This window comes from Papio anubis, chromosome 1 (genome assembly GCF_008728515.1).
Source record: "Papio anubis isolate 15944 chromosome 1, Panubis1.0, whole genome shotgun sequence".
Taxonomy (NCBI): Eukaryota; Metazoa; Chordata; class Mammalia; order Primates; family Cercopithecidae; genus Papio; species Papio anubis.
Window position 1 is genome coordinate 154,625,913 of NC_044976.1, and position 16,624 is coordinate 154,642,536.

Sequence of the window (16,624 nt, forward strand, 5' to 3'; positions counted from 1 at the left end):
ACACATGCATGAATACACTGGCGTGCCTACACACACACCTTGACTCTGGGGAGTCAGGCAAACTCGAATGGCGTAGTCATGGGCTTCTTTCCCTGAGGAGCTGACCTCGTGACCATATTGGACCAGGCACTCCTTTCAGACCTGGACCATAAGCTACATATCCAAGATATGAAGCAGAAGCAGTCAGGATCCCTCTGGTAGAAGGAGATCGTGTAGGCTATGTCAGCCAAAACACCATGCCAATAAAGTGACACTGTAATCAGGGGCTACTTGGCTTCTGAGGAGGGTCCCTACTGTTGTAGTTATACGAGTCCATTCTGAAATCAGTCATTAGAGCAGATCAACTTCTTCCCGGTAACTGGCATCTAACATTTTACCTTGTGGGAAATTTTTCCCCTAGCATGGTGCTTCTCAAATGTTAAATGTGCATATGAATCACCTGGTGGTCCTGGTAAAACGAGGATTCTGACTCAGGAGGTCTGGGATGCAGCCTGGGATTCTGCATTTCTAATGAGCTTCTGGTCTTTAAGGTAACAAGGAATAAGGCATGAGAAGGGTAAAACAATCCCATCTGTATTTCCTGTCTCAAAAGAAATTAAGTGCTGTTTTATACCCGTGACCATAATCTCTTTAGAAATGGGCAAATCACATTTTAGGAGGAACAGTCTACTAAGTGCTAAAAAATCTCCAAAAGTTTTCTTTATAATAAATAACATGAGTTACATATTGCTAATGGGAATTACTGCATAGTGCAGTGAAACGTAATTGTTTCTTAATTCTTGCATAAGTGCCAACAGGTACACATAACTATTGAAGTTCATGTGCTTTCCATAATGTTCTTCCTGTCTTCCCCAGAAGGTGGCAGAAGAGAGCCATGGATACACCATGATCTTCAACTACAGTGAGAACTCGTGGCTTGTCTTGAATCTGAATCCTTGTGCAGCATGAGGCAAAGTTTTAGGGGTGGGGAAGGGACGGGAAACACAACTGAAAATACTAAACAAAAAACCCAGAAGCCTTCTGATAGGTTCAAGTTACTCAACAATTTTATTTACCCATTCTACACACACACACACACAAAAACACATTTCAAATACAGTTATGCACACTTTAAATGGATCTGAGTGGCATACTTTGTTATCAGTGTCACCCAATTAAATCAGAACGTTGCTAAAGACTTATGTTCCTACTTTCAATAGAGCAGTGCCTAGGAAATCTGCAGTAGAACTCTATTCCTAGGCTTCCCAATCTGACCCATTCCCATTCAACCCAGAGATGCTCAGCCCCACATAGCAAAAGCATCACCATACCAGCGTAAGTTGATCTTCTTGTTACGTCAACATAATATAAAATGTACATAAGCAATTCAGATACAAAAACATTGCATAGGTAAACATTGGTCACAGATATCCAGTGAAAGGCTTACTGGAAATAATACTTTTGCCAACCCTTAAAATCAATTTTTAAATGCCAAATTTTCTGCTCATTTTTACTTACTAGATTAAGTGTTAAAGCCAAATGCATGGCTGACTAAAAATAGCAGCCCTATCCAATGGAATACAACATTCCAGAACAGGGTAAGCTGGCGACACAGAAGCTTCAGAAACGAACAGCGGAACTGAAGTTCTGCCCTAAAGCAGGGGACTGGATGAGATGACTTCAAGTAAAGGTAACAAGTCCAGGCTCTAAACAGGCATTCCCTTAGCTGAGTTCACAAAATACCATAAAAGTGATGTATAACCTTTATCTTTTACAAAATGATGAGAATTTGGCCACTACTGTATAAGAAATGTCTATTTAAAATCATAGTGTACAGAACTCCCCTATAAAGAAAACATGTGGAGTGCTTAATTCCTTTCTTTGTTAGACACATTTAATAGAGAATTACCATAATGTACATACACTTCAGTGGGTACAATCAGAAAGCAGGCAGACTGTGAGCTTACAGACCCTATAACGTTAGTCAGGCAACACCCAGATTTTACTAGTCTATCAGTCAGCTCACGGACACTACTAGAGTCTGTCAGTCAGTCAACACATAGACATTACTAGAGTCTGTCAGTCAGTCAACACATAGACACCAATAGAGTCTGCAGTGACAAACAGATCCTACTAGAGTCAGTCAGTACACAGATCCTACTAGTCTATCAGTTGGTCAACATATAGACACTACCAGAGTCTGTCAGTCAGCACACAGACACTGAAGTCAGTCAGCACAGAGATCCAACTAGAGACAGTCTCCTGGACAGTATGGGTCTAAATTAAATCCCTGGACACACTTCTGATATCTGTGTTACCTTCAGGGAAAGTCAATTCTACCCCACCAGTGTTGCAACCTGACTCAGTTGTTATATATTTTCAATAAGTCACAATACATACTAGAAAAGCTGGGTAAATCTGTCAAATTTCTTGACAATGAACACAACGTGGCTTACAGGCTTGGCAAAGACAATGGAATGTGCATAAGATTACATAACCCAGATACAATTCTTCTGATTACTGGATACTTTTTCCCTTGCCCATTGGCCACTCCAACCACCAATGAGTTTCTGTCAATTAAGATCTCCTGCTCACAAAAAAAAGAAAAAAAAAAAAGTAACATAGATGAATTTATTTCCAAACAGCTATATCATATGTTTCTTCAACATGCCAGTGTCTCTGAAGACCAAATGTGGGTTGCAAAGAGGATTACCCAGATCCTCATATGGAATACTCACCCATTCAGTCTAGGGGTACAAATATATTGTGTCCTTAACTCCAACTTCTTCGGAAACAAACAAACAATAACAACAACAATAGAACACCAGAGGCAAAGATATAGGGCAGATCCCTAGTACCATGCAAGTTTCTAGAAGCTTGTCTTATTCTACTTTACAACTCAATGTAAAGTCATCCCTTTACCAAAACACAACAACAATACAGATAAGAGCTAAATTCCAATTTAGGGATTAGGAGATAAGAAAAGAAGCAGGCTCTCTAAATCTGCTTTAGAATTCTCTTTCAAATCTGTCATAGACTTGAAGCAAGAATAAGAAAACAGAATAATTTCCCTTTCCCCACTTTAGACAAGTAAATTTAAAAAAAAATTTTTTTAGAGGTGAGGTCTCACTATTTTGCCCAGGCTGGTCTCAAGTGATCCTCTGGCCTCAGCCTCCCAAGTATCTGGGATTACAGGTATAAGCCACAGCAACTGGCTTCTTCCAGTAGATTAAATGCTAATGTCTTTACCTATTTCTCACAAAACAAAACTTACAGCTTCAGCAGAGAGTACTTTAAGTCCATTTTTATTTTGTAGGACTTGTGACAGACATAACCATAGTAATGTATACAGACTACCAATATGCATTCAAGTAAGAAAACCAGGAGAGAAAAGATGAGAAGTAGAGATGAAACTTCTCTAAAATTTGGAGTAAGAGCTCTTTTCCATTCTACATTCTCCTGGCTTCTTCCTGCTGGACTTTTCTGAAGGGATCTTGCTTTAGAAACTAAAGGATGCTGAAGCCCTTGCTTTTCAAATTCCAATTTCTCATGTCCTCTCTGAGGATAAGACCACCTCAGCTCCTCTTCTGGAGAAAGCAAACTAGCACGGGGGAGAGTGGGGAAATAGCGGCAGGCTGAGAGCCACAGTGAACATCCCATGACCTGTCTCTAACGCTGGGGTTAATGACAGATTAACACAATGCTAGCTTGTTAGAGAAGTCCCCTCTTGCTAGGAGTAGGTACAGTGTTAATCCAAAGTCTGTGGAAAAGTGCTCCCTCCTCTCATTCACTAGCTCTGAATTACTCTCACCTCACAGCAGAAGAAAGGCTGAATGCCCATTTGGGCTACAGATGCCACCATCCAAGCGAATGTAGACAATGCAATCTTGTAAAAGTGCCAAACATGCCTCCCCAACCATATCTCATTCTCACGTTGGTGGTGGTGGGGGCATCCCCATCCCCTAATCCTTGTAGTCTCATAGCCATAGGACAACAGGAAAGTCAGGAGAAGCGATGTGATGGTGAACACTTCTAGACTCAGAGTGTTGCTGTAATGTAAATGTCCACTTGTTATAAATTACATGTCCTGTCTCTTAAAATAACCTTCCTCTGGGCAAGGACCTTTTCTTCTACTTCTATGTATCTTTCCCCTATCCCTGCCCGCACGGGCCCAAAGCTCCACAAAGACACTAAGTACACGTTATATAACCACTAAACAAGAATAGCAGGTTACTTAACATATTGGACACAATTTTGAGAAGAATCTACGTAAGCAGCCTTTAGAAGCTGGCTGTGGTATCCTACTTGGGACACATGAGTAAAGGACTCGGGGTCAGGAGTCAGTTGCCAGTGAAGACAACCTTTATCATCCTGCAGGGTCTGTACCTCTCCCCAGGGTGCTTAAAATCCAGAGGCAATTATTTAATTCAGTGATTTGTTCCACATCACTCAGCAATGTAGAGGGTTAAAGATGGGACTAGAACCTAGAATAACCCTCAAACACAGCAGCCTGCCTTCCAGGGGGTTATATCATTTAACATTATGATCTGCTCAAACATCAAACCCAAAGAACTGTCCTTTCAGGATGATGAGGAATTCAGAATTCCTAGGCTGACACTTTTGTCTGAGGAACTATTATCCCAGTATTTTTCCACCTAACTTTCTAAGGTGGAGTTCTTAACCCGGGCTATGAATCAGAATCATCCGGGAAGCTACTAAAATACATGCAAGTCCAGACCCAGACCCCAGAGATTCTGAGTCAGTATTAAGCATAAGGTAGACACAGACATGTTTATGATTCAACAATTCTAAAGGAGATTCTAAGGAAAACTCCTGGATGAGAACGACAGCAAAAAGTCTTCCATTACCAAATGAAAACACCCTTGGAAAACAGCTAACTTCTTCCCACTGGCTACCTCTAAAAGACAAGCTGATAACTTTAAGGTGGGGAGTCAACTATCTCTTTTTAAAATCCCATAAGAACCCTAAACTTGCCTCTCAAAAAAACATACATATATTTGTACATTTTGCAGGCAAAATTGGGAAAGAGGATAAGCCATCAAGGTCATCAAGGGGCTAAGAATTTCTTCCCTGAAGATTTTATGTTTAACCCTACAAAGAAAATGAAATGACAGAAATGAATAGAGAAATACAAACAGTTAAGAGCCACATCCCACAGGGTTCCAAGGACTTCTTTGGACATCAAGATGAGATAGTTTCTCCTTATGAACAAAAGAATACTCCAATGAGAGAGATTAAATTCATCATCAAGCTTTTCCACATTTGGGGGAAAAAAATGCTCATGTAAAAACTATTGTGTTTTGATGTTTATTTCTTCTAAAGGAGAGTGTGCTGAAAGTATTCAAAAATAAGCAGTTTTAGTGAACTCTTCTCTGCCTCTTGCCTTGAGCAATTCAAACATCAGTGGTGACTCCTGAATCTAACTGCCCTTCTAAACAGCCCCAGAGGATACTGGATTGGCAGGAAAAGTTGCTGTGATTGGCAAAGAACCTGGGAGCCATGGGAGAAAAGATATGACTACTCACCAAGAGTCCTGTAAGAGCTAGAGCCCACCCTACTCTCCTAAACCCCACTCTGCGGACCTCAAAAGACCCAGGCCTGACTAAGTTAAAAATAAAAACCAAGACATTTCCCACATGCTCAGAGCCAGATTCCCCCAGGGCAACCAAGACTTAGGACTGTTTCTCATGAAAGGAGGCAAGAACTCTCACCCTATGTCCACTTGCAAGCTCGAGAATATTCTGTGGATGTTCTGTAGCCTAGGCTGGCCCTTGCAGGACCTAGCTGGAGAGAAAGAGAGAAAGGAAAGGAAAGACTCCTCCAGTCCAGATCCATTTAGACCCACTGCAGAAAGCATCAACTGGGCCAGACTTGTCTCTTGCCAATCACCCCTTCCTTCCTAGACAGACACCACAATGTCATGCATTACACTGGACAATCCAGAGGGGACATGAAAGTGGGGAAAGAAAGCAGTCAAGTAAGGACTGTGAGGAAAACACACAATGAAGAGACGAAAGTGAAGGAAAAATAGACTTTTGTCCCCGCACTGCTCACCCGCCCTCCATCCCCCAACACTTCACCAACACGAGGACATTAGTGAAGTAAGACACCAGAGAACAGAGAGAAGAACCAAGAGTGTGGGGCATGCTCAGCCCCAAGGGGGCCTTTTTCCTCCTCCTCCAGACCATCCCATCTGATAATCTGTCCTAAAAGACTCGATTTGCTAACTTGCCCCTGGGTGGAAAGATGTTTCAAACTGGAGAACTGCTAAAGTTGTCCTATAAACATGTAACCTCATGTTCTGTGTTAAGATTCATGGTGAAGTGTCAGGGGTGGGGGTGGAGGGAGGAAGTTAAATGACTCCTTGGTGATTAGTGGCAAAGGCAGGAGGCCAGGGCTGGAGGGAAACACACGGTTACACCACCGGAATGCTGACTTGGGTCTTCGGCTAGTCGGCCCCTTCTTGCAAGTCCTGGGCACGGAGAGGGCTGAGGGGCTTGAGGGGCCGGCTCCCAACACTGTAATTTCTTGGACGCCTTATTGTATTCGAACTGGACAGAGGCGTAAAGCTGTTCCTTCTCATCCTTACAGGGGTTTGGTTCTTGGGAAAGTTGTTCTGATTAGAAATGGAGGGACACCACACAAATGAAAGCCAAGCCAAAAGCTCACTCATACAGTTAATAATGCGCTTGTAACCACAACAGCTTCCCTCACTCCTGCTCCTCTGCACACAGGCTCCCTCATAGGCATGGGCCATGGTCTGGCCTCCTAGCATCAGGGAGCTAAAAGGGAGAAGCTTCTTGAGCATAACATTCTAAAGCAGGAAAAAGACCCAAAGAAAGGAAGGGGCTTATTGAAGACCACACAGATTACCAGGGACCGACTTAGGAACGAACCTACACCTCCTGACCCTCACCTTATAGGCTCCTCTGGACTCTGCTTTCCAAAGGGACACTTGGGGTTGGAGCGGGGTGGTAATTTGCATTTCACTTCAGCCAAACACTTTCCATATTTAATTGAATTTCCAGGAGCCAGCATTCAAGGTTAAGACTCATGAAAGGGGTACTAATTTTAAAAAATAATAATTCCAACATCACTTTCAGACGTAGCGAACTACGTTGGAAGTAAGTTCTGAATCTGTTTCCCTTTTGTACATAAAAGAAACCCCAGACTCTTGATGCCAAAGCTTCAAAGACTCAAGGTGGCAGGGAAACTGGCATGGTCATCGTGGGAAAATACTTACAGTTGGCTTGTCACGGTGCGTGTTCACAGCCTCCACGTTAAGTTTAATTGTTTCCACTTTGCACCCTGAGAAAACAGAGGAAAGAGAGGACTTAAGGAAAAAGGTTCAATGGAAAATTCCTTAGTTTCATTATGGGAAAGTATACCACAAAGGAATGTATGCATTTTGCAATACACATAGTCATGCATACATCCCTTTCAAAACAGAAGGCACTGATGGAGCTTCCCTGGTGTATAGGGATAATGAAGCTGAACTCTAGACAAACCTTAGAGAAAATTCTGACCTTCCTCAATTCCCAGCTCCCGCCAGCCCCTTTGCGCATAGTTACCGTAGGCCACAGGAGTAAGTTTGAAGATGGTATGGAGAGGGCATCTCAAGTATGGTAGCTCATCTGAAAACAGAAAGACCAGGTGAGGGAAGTCTCTTAGTTTTATGGAGTAAGGTCAAGTTAGTGGAAGAGACAATCTACAGAGCTCATGAGTTTCCCTTACTCTGACCACCTCTTAGAGTTGTACAACTCCTCCCTTAAACTCCAGATCACAAAGCCACCCAACCTTCTGAGTGGCTAAGGAAGGAAATAAGGCCATCTTAGATCCTTCCATGCAGGCAAAACAGGAAGAAGTACTGTAGCCAGAGAGCCCAATGGAAGGGGTTCACCTGCGTACAGCAAAGGCCCGTAATACCTGGCCACAACAGCTTCCCAGCAGCTCAGGATGCTGAGCTCAGCCTCCACAATGCAGGCTTCCCAAGAGCTCTGGAAGATTGGGAAGGGAAGTATGGAAGAAGGGAGCGGCACCTTCTTACTTCCCTTACCCAGAAACAACTGCTGCTTCTAAGATACCACCCTCCTAGTAAGCAGCGTGGCAGGCTGGGGATATTCAACCACTGTCCTGATGCTGCCAGGAGTGTCAGCGTGACACTGGCCTTTGAGCCAGGCAGGATCAAGGAGCACCAGTAGCAGCCACTCTCCATTGGAAGCTCTTGTAGCAGCAGGGCGAACTCAGCAAGTCATTGACCTAGTGGCTGCTGGGAGCCCCACACTGCTGTCTGGAGAAAGTACTCTAATTTGAGTGGAGACAGGGAGGTCTGTTTCCTAGGAATCCTGGTGCCACTGCAAGTCCAGTCCTCTCCCCCTGGATGTGTCTCCTAACCCCTCCCTCAAAGGCACCTGCGCCCTTATCCAAGAAGTAGGCCAGGAGGCAGCGCATGACAGCCTGGTGGGAGATGACGAGGACATTGCCCTGACGTTCCAGCTCCATGATGACAGGCTCCAGCCGCTGTACCAGGTCCTGGTATGACTGTGGAGGGAAATGGGGCAGGCTGGCAGAAGCCCAGGTGCAAGTTGGCAGCCAAGTCAGTGGCTGGACCTTGGAGACTAAAGGCCACTTCTTCTTCCTCAGCTGGCTTTCCTCCTGGAAGCTCAGTGAGTTCCTATCACCTGCCCCCAGCCCTGGTGTCTCTTGAGAAAACTCAGATCTTTCAAGAGCAATATTTAGACCAAGAAAACTACAGGTTAAGAAAAGGAAGTGTGAGTTCAACCTGTGTGTATGTGCTTTTTCTTCCCACAGATTCATTCAGGCACTGAGACAACAAAAGATTCCTAGGGGTTTCCTGTACCTCCACCACTCAGTTTTATTTACTTTTGCCTCACACATCCCTAGAGTATGGAAGCCACTTAGACAAGGAAATAGCCTAAAACACTCAAGACAAGAGAGAAATAATTCCTATCCCATATATTTACTTGGAGACTCCACTTATGTGGGGGTGGGATTGAGAGTACAAGGAAAAAAAGAAATAAAAATGATTGTGTTGATTCTAAAACATATTGAACACAGAGGACGCCTTGTCACCCTTATCTCTGGGAATCTTAACAATTAATGAGGCATTTGATTGTCTAAGCTAAATGAAACCAAAATGACCCAAGGGAAGGAAGATAAATGATGCCTAGAACCTCCAAATCACATTCAATCCTTCCTCCAAATTAAAGCTAAACCTTCAGCAAGGGGCTAGGCAGTCACTTTACATGATAAAGGTGTCTTACCTCCCCACCAGGATATCGATACAGATACTTCTCTTGATCTCGAAGTGCAAACTCTTCTGGGTACCGCTTCTCAATCTCGGCATAGGTCATCTCTTCACACACGCCCTGCAAAAAGCCACTTGAAGCTGGCTTGAGGAGATAGACTGTCCCACACCAGCCCCATCCCAAATAAGGAAGATGACACCAAAGAATGCTAGTTTCTTAGTGCGCGCCAGGCACTGTGCTGGATCCTTTCATGTATTGTGGCCACCTGTGACCAGAGTGTCACAGAGTGTCGCAGAGTGTCACAGAGTGTCTGTGACTCACCGGGTGAGGAACACTGCAGGGAGGAGGCAACTTCTCCAGCTCAAGCTACCATGTTCTCCTACTACTAGGGGGGGAACTTACAGGTCAAGAAAGTCAAGAGGCTAAAAGGAACAAGAAGCAGAGAAGGAGGGAAACTGAAGGGACTGGAGACTTTGCAGGAAAAATAAAAGGGTAGAAGCAAGGAAAGAAAAAGAAATGTCGGCCAGGCGCGGTGGCACACGCCTATAATCCCAACCCTTTGGGAGGCCGAGGCGGGTGGATCACAAGGTCAAGAGCTCAAGACCAGCCTGACCAAGATAGTGAAACTCCATTTGTACTAAAAATATAAAAATTAGCGAGGCGTGGTGGTGGGTGTCTATAATCCCAGCTACTAGGGAGGCTGAGGCAGAGAATTGCTTGAACCTGGGAGGCAGAGGTTGCAGTGAGCCAAGATTGCACCAGGGCACTCCAGCCTGGGCCACAGAGCAAGATTCCGTCTCACAAAATAAATAAATAAAGTAAAAAGAAAAAGAAATGTCCACTTTTGTGCTCAAGAAGAGAGAAAGCCAAGAGAAATTTTGGGAAAAACTTTTCTGAATAGCTGACCAAATTATCTAAGCAGAAAGTAAAGAAGTAGGTTGTTAGCTATTTCTTTTTCCCAGGAGGCAAATATACAAAGGAACAAAATGAGTCCTTGTTAGCCCCACTTTCCCCAGGTGCCAGAAAGGCTGGCTCAAAAATTGGTTTGGGTCCCATGATTGGCACAGGTATTGAAGCAGGCAGGAAACCCCCGACTGGGGGTGCAATTGTCCTCCCTGAGCCCCCGAACCGGCCATAGAGTCAGCTTCCTCAGAGTTTTTACTTGGTGGTTCTAGTTTCCTAGATAAAAATGTCCAAATAGTGACTTCTGAGAGTTCCTGCCTGAATATGAGACTCTTGTTGGCTTTTCTGGGCCTTCAGAGCTTCCTACTCACAGCATCAATCTCATTCAGAATCTTCCACTGCTCATAGGGCACCCCGAGAGACTCAGCAGTCTGTATGGTCCTCTTCAACTGGCTTGTCCACACTTTGAGGTCTGTTATCTCCTGTTCCGCCAGAAACTTCCTTAGAGCTTGGGCAAACTGGGGTTTAAAAATGAAAATTAAGGGTAAAAAGAAAACACACACACACACACACACTCAACACACACATACACAAAGCCTGCTAACGTGGCCTGTAATGGACAATGTGCATAGCCATGGTCAAAATCCATAAGGTGCTACATAGTTAATATAAACCCAAAAGGAAATGAACTTTAACTGGAGCACCCTGTACATTGCTAAGTACACAAGTTGTGCCCAGTGAATATCTGATGGCTGAACGATCACAGCAGAAATGGCTCCAAGTTATCTACACTTCAATACAGAGCTAGACGCAGTGAGCAAGAACACCCCTTGAGCACTTGCCTGACTATGGAATCACAGCCTCCGTTCAAATGGGATTTAAGTAAGGAGATAAAAGAGATGACCTCAGCCATGCCCTTCTAACTCTAAGCCTAGAAAATCCAGTGTGCTGACTAATTACTCACCTGCTTACCCCTCACGGAGAGGCCAGAGTCACCCCCAATCTTCCCCAAGAGATTGAACTCGCTTTCTCCATGCCGGCAAAGGTAAATGGTGCGAGGCTGGACGTGGATATTCATGAGGTAGTAGACTATCTTGCTCTGGATGTAGTCCTGGACTCTGTTGACTAAAAATCGCTGGCCCACATTTATCACCTTGATGAAAGAAAGATCCCTGGGACAGGAAAGAAAAAAAAAATTCCCTGGGTATGAAAATCTGAGAATAAGAATCAGAGGGAAAAGGATTTCTATAGGGACTTGCAGGCTCACAGCTGCTCTTCCTCCCCTCCTCTGTCACACCCACGTTTATGGAACCAAATGGTAGGAGATTAATTACTCCTTATAACCAAGATGAAGTACAATTTCCTGAACTTCTAGTCAGTTCATACCATTTCCTCAGTGCCTGTACTGTGACACGCGATGTAGATAAATATGATAAACAGAATTCAGGCTTCCCATCAGGGGCTAGACTAGGTGACCTGAAGATTTTGCTGCTAAGCCCGAAATTTGGTGAGAAAAATAGGCCCCATTTGAGGCAGTCAAGACCTGGCCAGAATATGGCATGACGAGCAATGAGGGGAAGGGAAGAGGCAGCAGAAGCACAGACAGCAATGTTTATACACTCCCTGCATCTACCTAATCATGCTTCTCTCAAAGACAGTTTCAGACATTGCTTGCTTTGAGATCAACATGAGATTGTTCTCTTTATAAAAGTCGTACGTGTGGCTGGGCACGGTGGCTCATACCTGTAATCCCAGCACTTTGGGAGGCCAAGGCAGGTGGATCAGGAGATCAGGAGTTTGAGACCAGCCTGGCCAACATGGTGAAACCCCTTCTCTACTAAAAATACAAAAATTAGTCAGGCATGGTGGCGGGTGCCTGTAATCCCAGCTGAGATCATGCTACTGCACTCCAGCCTGGGCAACAAGAGTGAGAGACTCCATCTCAAAAAAAAAAAAAAAGTCGTAAGTGCTTATTTTAAATCAAAAAATCAGAAAAAATGATGGAAGCATGCAAATCACGCATCACCCTACTACCAGAGATAACATATACAAACACACACGTATATGTAGATCTTCTGTATGTTTTTCTAGGTGGGACTTTGTTCCAAATGAAGAATACTTTTATGCCATATCTAGGAGGTGGTTTTCAGCCTCCATATTAAGGGGATTCTGGGAAACCCACTTGAAGGAACTGAAAGGCTCAAAACATTAAACAGACCACTGTATTCAGTGTGCCATGCACATTAAATGTGCCATTTGCTTGGCTGCAGGTCTATATTGTCTGAATAGAGCTGTTAACTGCCCTGAATGCATCCATGCTCTTTCACAATGCCACATTCTTGCAGATGTCCATGTGTGCACCATCTTTCTTTAACATGAACTTGGTTTTGCTATGGCTCATATACGTCATACATGACAAGTTAATCTATAGTCTATGCCATTCTGCCAACAAATGCTTTCATAGTAATGACAGCTGGCATTGATCAGACATTTCTCTGAGTCAGGCATGTTCCTGAGGGCTTTGCATGTTTTTATATATATACACACACACACACACACACACACACACAGAGATAAAAAATATGCAATATGTAATATATATAATATGTTATGCTATAATATGCATGATATACACACAAGCATTAATATATGTAAAATATTATATAATATATATACAGTAAACTTTTTAAAAACTGATGACACATCTCCGAAGGGTATCCTACAACACTCCTGTTCAGATAGGGAGCAGTGGTTCTCAACCACAGATGATTGTGACCCCCGGGGAACATCTGCTATGTCTGGAGACATTTTGGTTGTCACAGCTTGGAGGTGTTAACTGGCAAAGGCCAGGGAAGCCGCTAAACATCCTAAACATCCTACAATACACAGGACAGCTCCTACAATAAAGAATTACCCAGTTCAAAGTGCCAATAGTACTGAGATTGAGGAAATCATGCTCTAGAGACCAGAGAGAAAAAAATTGATGATAAAAACCACTTCCGGCCAGGCGCAGTGACACATACCTGTAATCCCGGCACTTTGGGAGGCCGAGGCAGGTGGATCACTTGAGCTCAGGAGTTCAAGACTAGCCTGGCCAACATGGGGAAACTCTATCTTTACTAAAAATAAAAAATAAAAAAAAGCCGGGCATGGTGGCACAGGCCTGGGGTCCCAGCTACTCGGGAGGCTGAGGTGGGAAGATCACCTGAGCCCGGGGGCAGCAGCTGCAGTGGGCCCTGATTTTGCCACTGCACTCCAGCCTGGGTAACAGAGCGAGACCCTGTCTCAAAACAAAACAAAATGCTTCAGTTTTTCATGTACAAGATGCAAGCCACAAATCCATACCTTATTTCTCTGGGATGATGTTAACACATCTAGATCTATAGATGTAGGTTATCAGAAGGAAATTAGAGAACTGAGGGAGAAAGGTTATTTTCCCAGATGAGACCTTTGCCTTGGGCCCTTCAAACCATGGCCTTAAACCTTACTTGTCATAGTTGTCTGGGTCAAGGGGTCGGTAGGTAACTTTGTAGCACTCAATTCTCTTCAGGAAGTCCTCCATCACGTTCTCTCTGTTCCTTTCAGGGTAGTCAGGGCTCGACACCTTAACCTCCTGAAATCATAAAAACAGTAAAGGCCTCATCAGAGGTCTGCCCTTAACAGCCCTCCTACAAATAGCCACTACTGAAAAAAAGAAAAAGAAGTCCATAAAAGTCGCCTTTCTCTGGAACACTGGCACTCCACTCATTGAGTACCCCCTCCCCCGCCCCACCCCACCCCGTCCTGTGACCCTGGCAACCAAAAAAGTTAAGACAACTGGGGAGTCATGTGCCTGCACTTGGCTGAAGGACAGAGGCAGTCACGCAGCCAAAGCTGCTCCTGGGCCCCAATCCCTTTATGTACTTCCCTGAGAAAACAGAACAGGCTCCAATGTTTCTCCATTACCACTCAGAATAGAGTGCTTGACCCCAGTGCCTGACTTGGGACCAGATGCCTCTTCCTCAGATGATCCCAAGTTCCTACGGCTGGGAGAGCACCTGCATAAGACCATGTACAGATATCTGCTCAGCCCAGCAGAGCACAACCCATCCAATGGCGACGGTCGTACACTGTGACCCCACAGGGCATAAGAAGCCTGATGTATAGAACACTGACTAGAATATTGGACAATTGCTGGGGAGATAACCTTCCTGTAGGTAAGTCCTGAAATGAAGAGTCTGATCTATTCTTTTTTTTTTTTTTTTTTTTTGAGACAGGTTCTCACTCTGTTACCAAGACTAGACTGCAGTGGCACAATCATGGCTCACTGCAGCCTCAACCTCTCAGGACAGGTTCTCACTCTGTCACCCAAGACTGGACTGCAGTTGTAAAATCACGGCTCACTGTGGCCTCAACCTCCCAGGCTAAGGTGATCCTCCTAGGCTCAAGCAATCCACCTGCCTCGGCCTCCCAAAGTGCTGAGACTACAGGCACGAGCCACCGTGCCCAGCTGATCTATTCCAACATCTAGGTCTCAGCATCCAGATAATACCCAGAACACAGGGCCAAGACTCCTACAACCTAAACCCTGGTTTCAATTCAACAGCGAATTCTTACTTGGTTCCTTAAAGCCTCAGTTTCCTCTCCCAAGAGAAGAGTGTAGAAGTGCCAGATGGTGCTCTGGCAGATAGAAAAGATCTTTTTGTGATGTTAAACATGTCTATTTCTCTCTTTCATTACCCAAAACACCCCTCCCCAACAAAACACACACACACATACACACAGCACAAAAGGTGAAGAGGAGATGATATGTAGGGGTGTCACCAACCAGAATATTGGCAGCAATGACATCAGGATCATCACAGACAGATTCCACAAAGAATACCTGGCCATGGAGAGAAGGCAGTGATGAACACGTCAAAAATGCCAGGCTGTGAATTAAGAGCACATGCTCATCTACCCCACCCAGCCACTACATCTCCCAGGATTTTCTTCATGAAAGTGGCCTTCAAGTCCTCCTCATAGCTCTCACCACATCCCCTGGGCCTCAAACACACAGGCTAAAGGTCTGAGAAAGGACCTGAATGAAAACACTCCAGGATGGGGAAATGCTCTGAGGGAAGAGATTCAGATATCCCATCCTGTCCTCACCCACTACAGTCAGAGATCCATGCCCATAGCCTGACTCCCCACCTCTACTTATCCCTTTTCCTCCAGCATGGAGTCAGATCCTACCTTGAAGGAATTCTGTTCAGCAAAGTTCAAAATCATGTCCCTCCTCTCCCGGGTTGTATTGGTGGCATCAAACACCTGTGAAGAAAGCACGCAAGGTAAATGAGCAGGAACAGAGAAATGGAACCCCACCAGGGCAGACTCAAGGTAGGGCTGGGTAGCCAGGCTGCTGCAAGGGTGGGGACCAGAAAGAAGAAGTAGATAAAGCTTACCGCAATCTGACCATTCTCCTCAGTGAGATATGCCTTAACATCTTCCAGCGCCACCAGAGCACACTGTCTGCCATGAGAGCAAATGAAACCAGCAAGGAGAGCTAAGCTCAAACATAGTCAGACACAAACATTCCGGTGGCTACAGGAGTCACATCCTGCCCACTTAGTTTCCCACTGTTCAAAACCTTTCTCTAACTAGATCTTTCCACTTTCTCACTGAGGGTTTTCACACCATCCTACAACCCCTTCCTGCCCCTGCCCCAGTGCACAGATCTTAGCCCTCTTTAGACTTCTCCTACAAGCACACAGGTATCGCTGTGAGCCCTGTTCTTCTGACCACCCAAGCCCAAGGTCACTTGCCCATCAGGTAACTTCCATTTCACTTCCCCGTAAGATATTTACCGAGATGAAACCAAACCCTGTCACACCAAGTCTCACGACAGCCAAGAAAGAGCTGACCTGGAGATCAGGCCTTAAACAAGACTCACTTGCGGATCTTCATGGCCTCCTCATTGTCATGCCGAAAGAAGTCGTAGGACTTATAGGACTTGACTGCTTCACGCCGATACACCCCAAGATTAAACACTGCAGAAGACACCCAAATCCTTCAGCAGCAAAACAATATGATGGCCCCACCAAACGGGACCTGTTTCTTGATCTAATGTCAGAGTGGCCAAGCGGATGAAAAAAGCAGCAGTATGGTAGGTTGGGAACAATATCAGATTAAGAGTCAAAGAGTTGGGTTCAAGTCCTGACTTTCTAGACCTTGGACAAGTCTCAAGCTGTCTGAGGTTTCAATTTCCTCAGCCACTCTGTCTATCTCACAGAGACACTGCTAGGGTTATATAAGATGATGTCCACATAAGACCTCTGAAAATGTACAGCCCTAAGCTCATCTAAATCTTAACAGTCCTATCAAAGGCATTCCCTCAAAACTAGGCCAATCCACCCACGCCAGGAGGAGACAAGTCTGGGAATAGAGAATAACTCCAGTAAACCAGAAAGCAACTGCTATTTCTGCCAGAAGCA

General features: G+C 44.7%; 1 protein-coding gene across 11 annotated transcripts in view; it reads right to left on the reverse strand.

Annotated features, from left to right (window-relative positions):
* The window catches only part of PFKFB2 (6-phosphofructo-2-kinase/fructose-2,6-biphosphatase 2), a 47,039-nt gene that overhangs the window by 2,133 nt on the left and 28,282 nt on the right, over positions 1-16,624 (reverse strand). For 8 of the 11 annotated variants that reach the window (XR_001895957.2, XR_004178893.1, XR_001895959.3 and 5 more), the window contains 12 exons: positions 16,084-16,180; positions 15,596-15,662; positions 15,387-15,461; positions 14,980-15,036; positions 13,661-13,785; positions 11,137-11,344; positions 10,544-10,690; positions 9,285-9,389; positions 8,412-8,541; positions 7,572-7,634; positions 7,244-7,308; positions 39-6,616 (listed from right to left, as the gene is read on the reverse strand). Coding sequence is in view for 1 of the 11 variants with exons in the window: in XM_003893183.5 (XP_003893232.1) it covers positions 7,244-7,308; positions 7,572-7,634; positions 8,412-8,541; positions 9,285-9,389; positions 10,544-10,690; positions 11,137-11,344; positions 13,661-13,785; positions 14,980-15,036; positions 15,387-15,461; positions 15,596-15,662; positions 16,084-16,180 (1,139 nt within the window). In the remaining 10 variants the exon portion in view is untranslated. Of the gene's footprint in view, positions 1-38; positions 6,617-7,243; positions 7,309-7,571; positions 7,635-8,411; positions 8,564-9,284; positions 9,390-10,543; positions 10,691-11,136; positions 11,345-13,660; positions 13,786-14,979; positions 15,037-15,386; positions 15,462-15,595; positions 15,663-16,083; positions 16,181-16,624 lie in introns of all 11 variants that reach the window. The other 3 variants (XR_001895975.3, XR_638284.3, XM_003893183.5) reach the window with 3 other exon arrangements.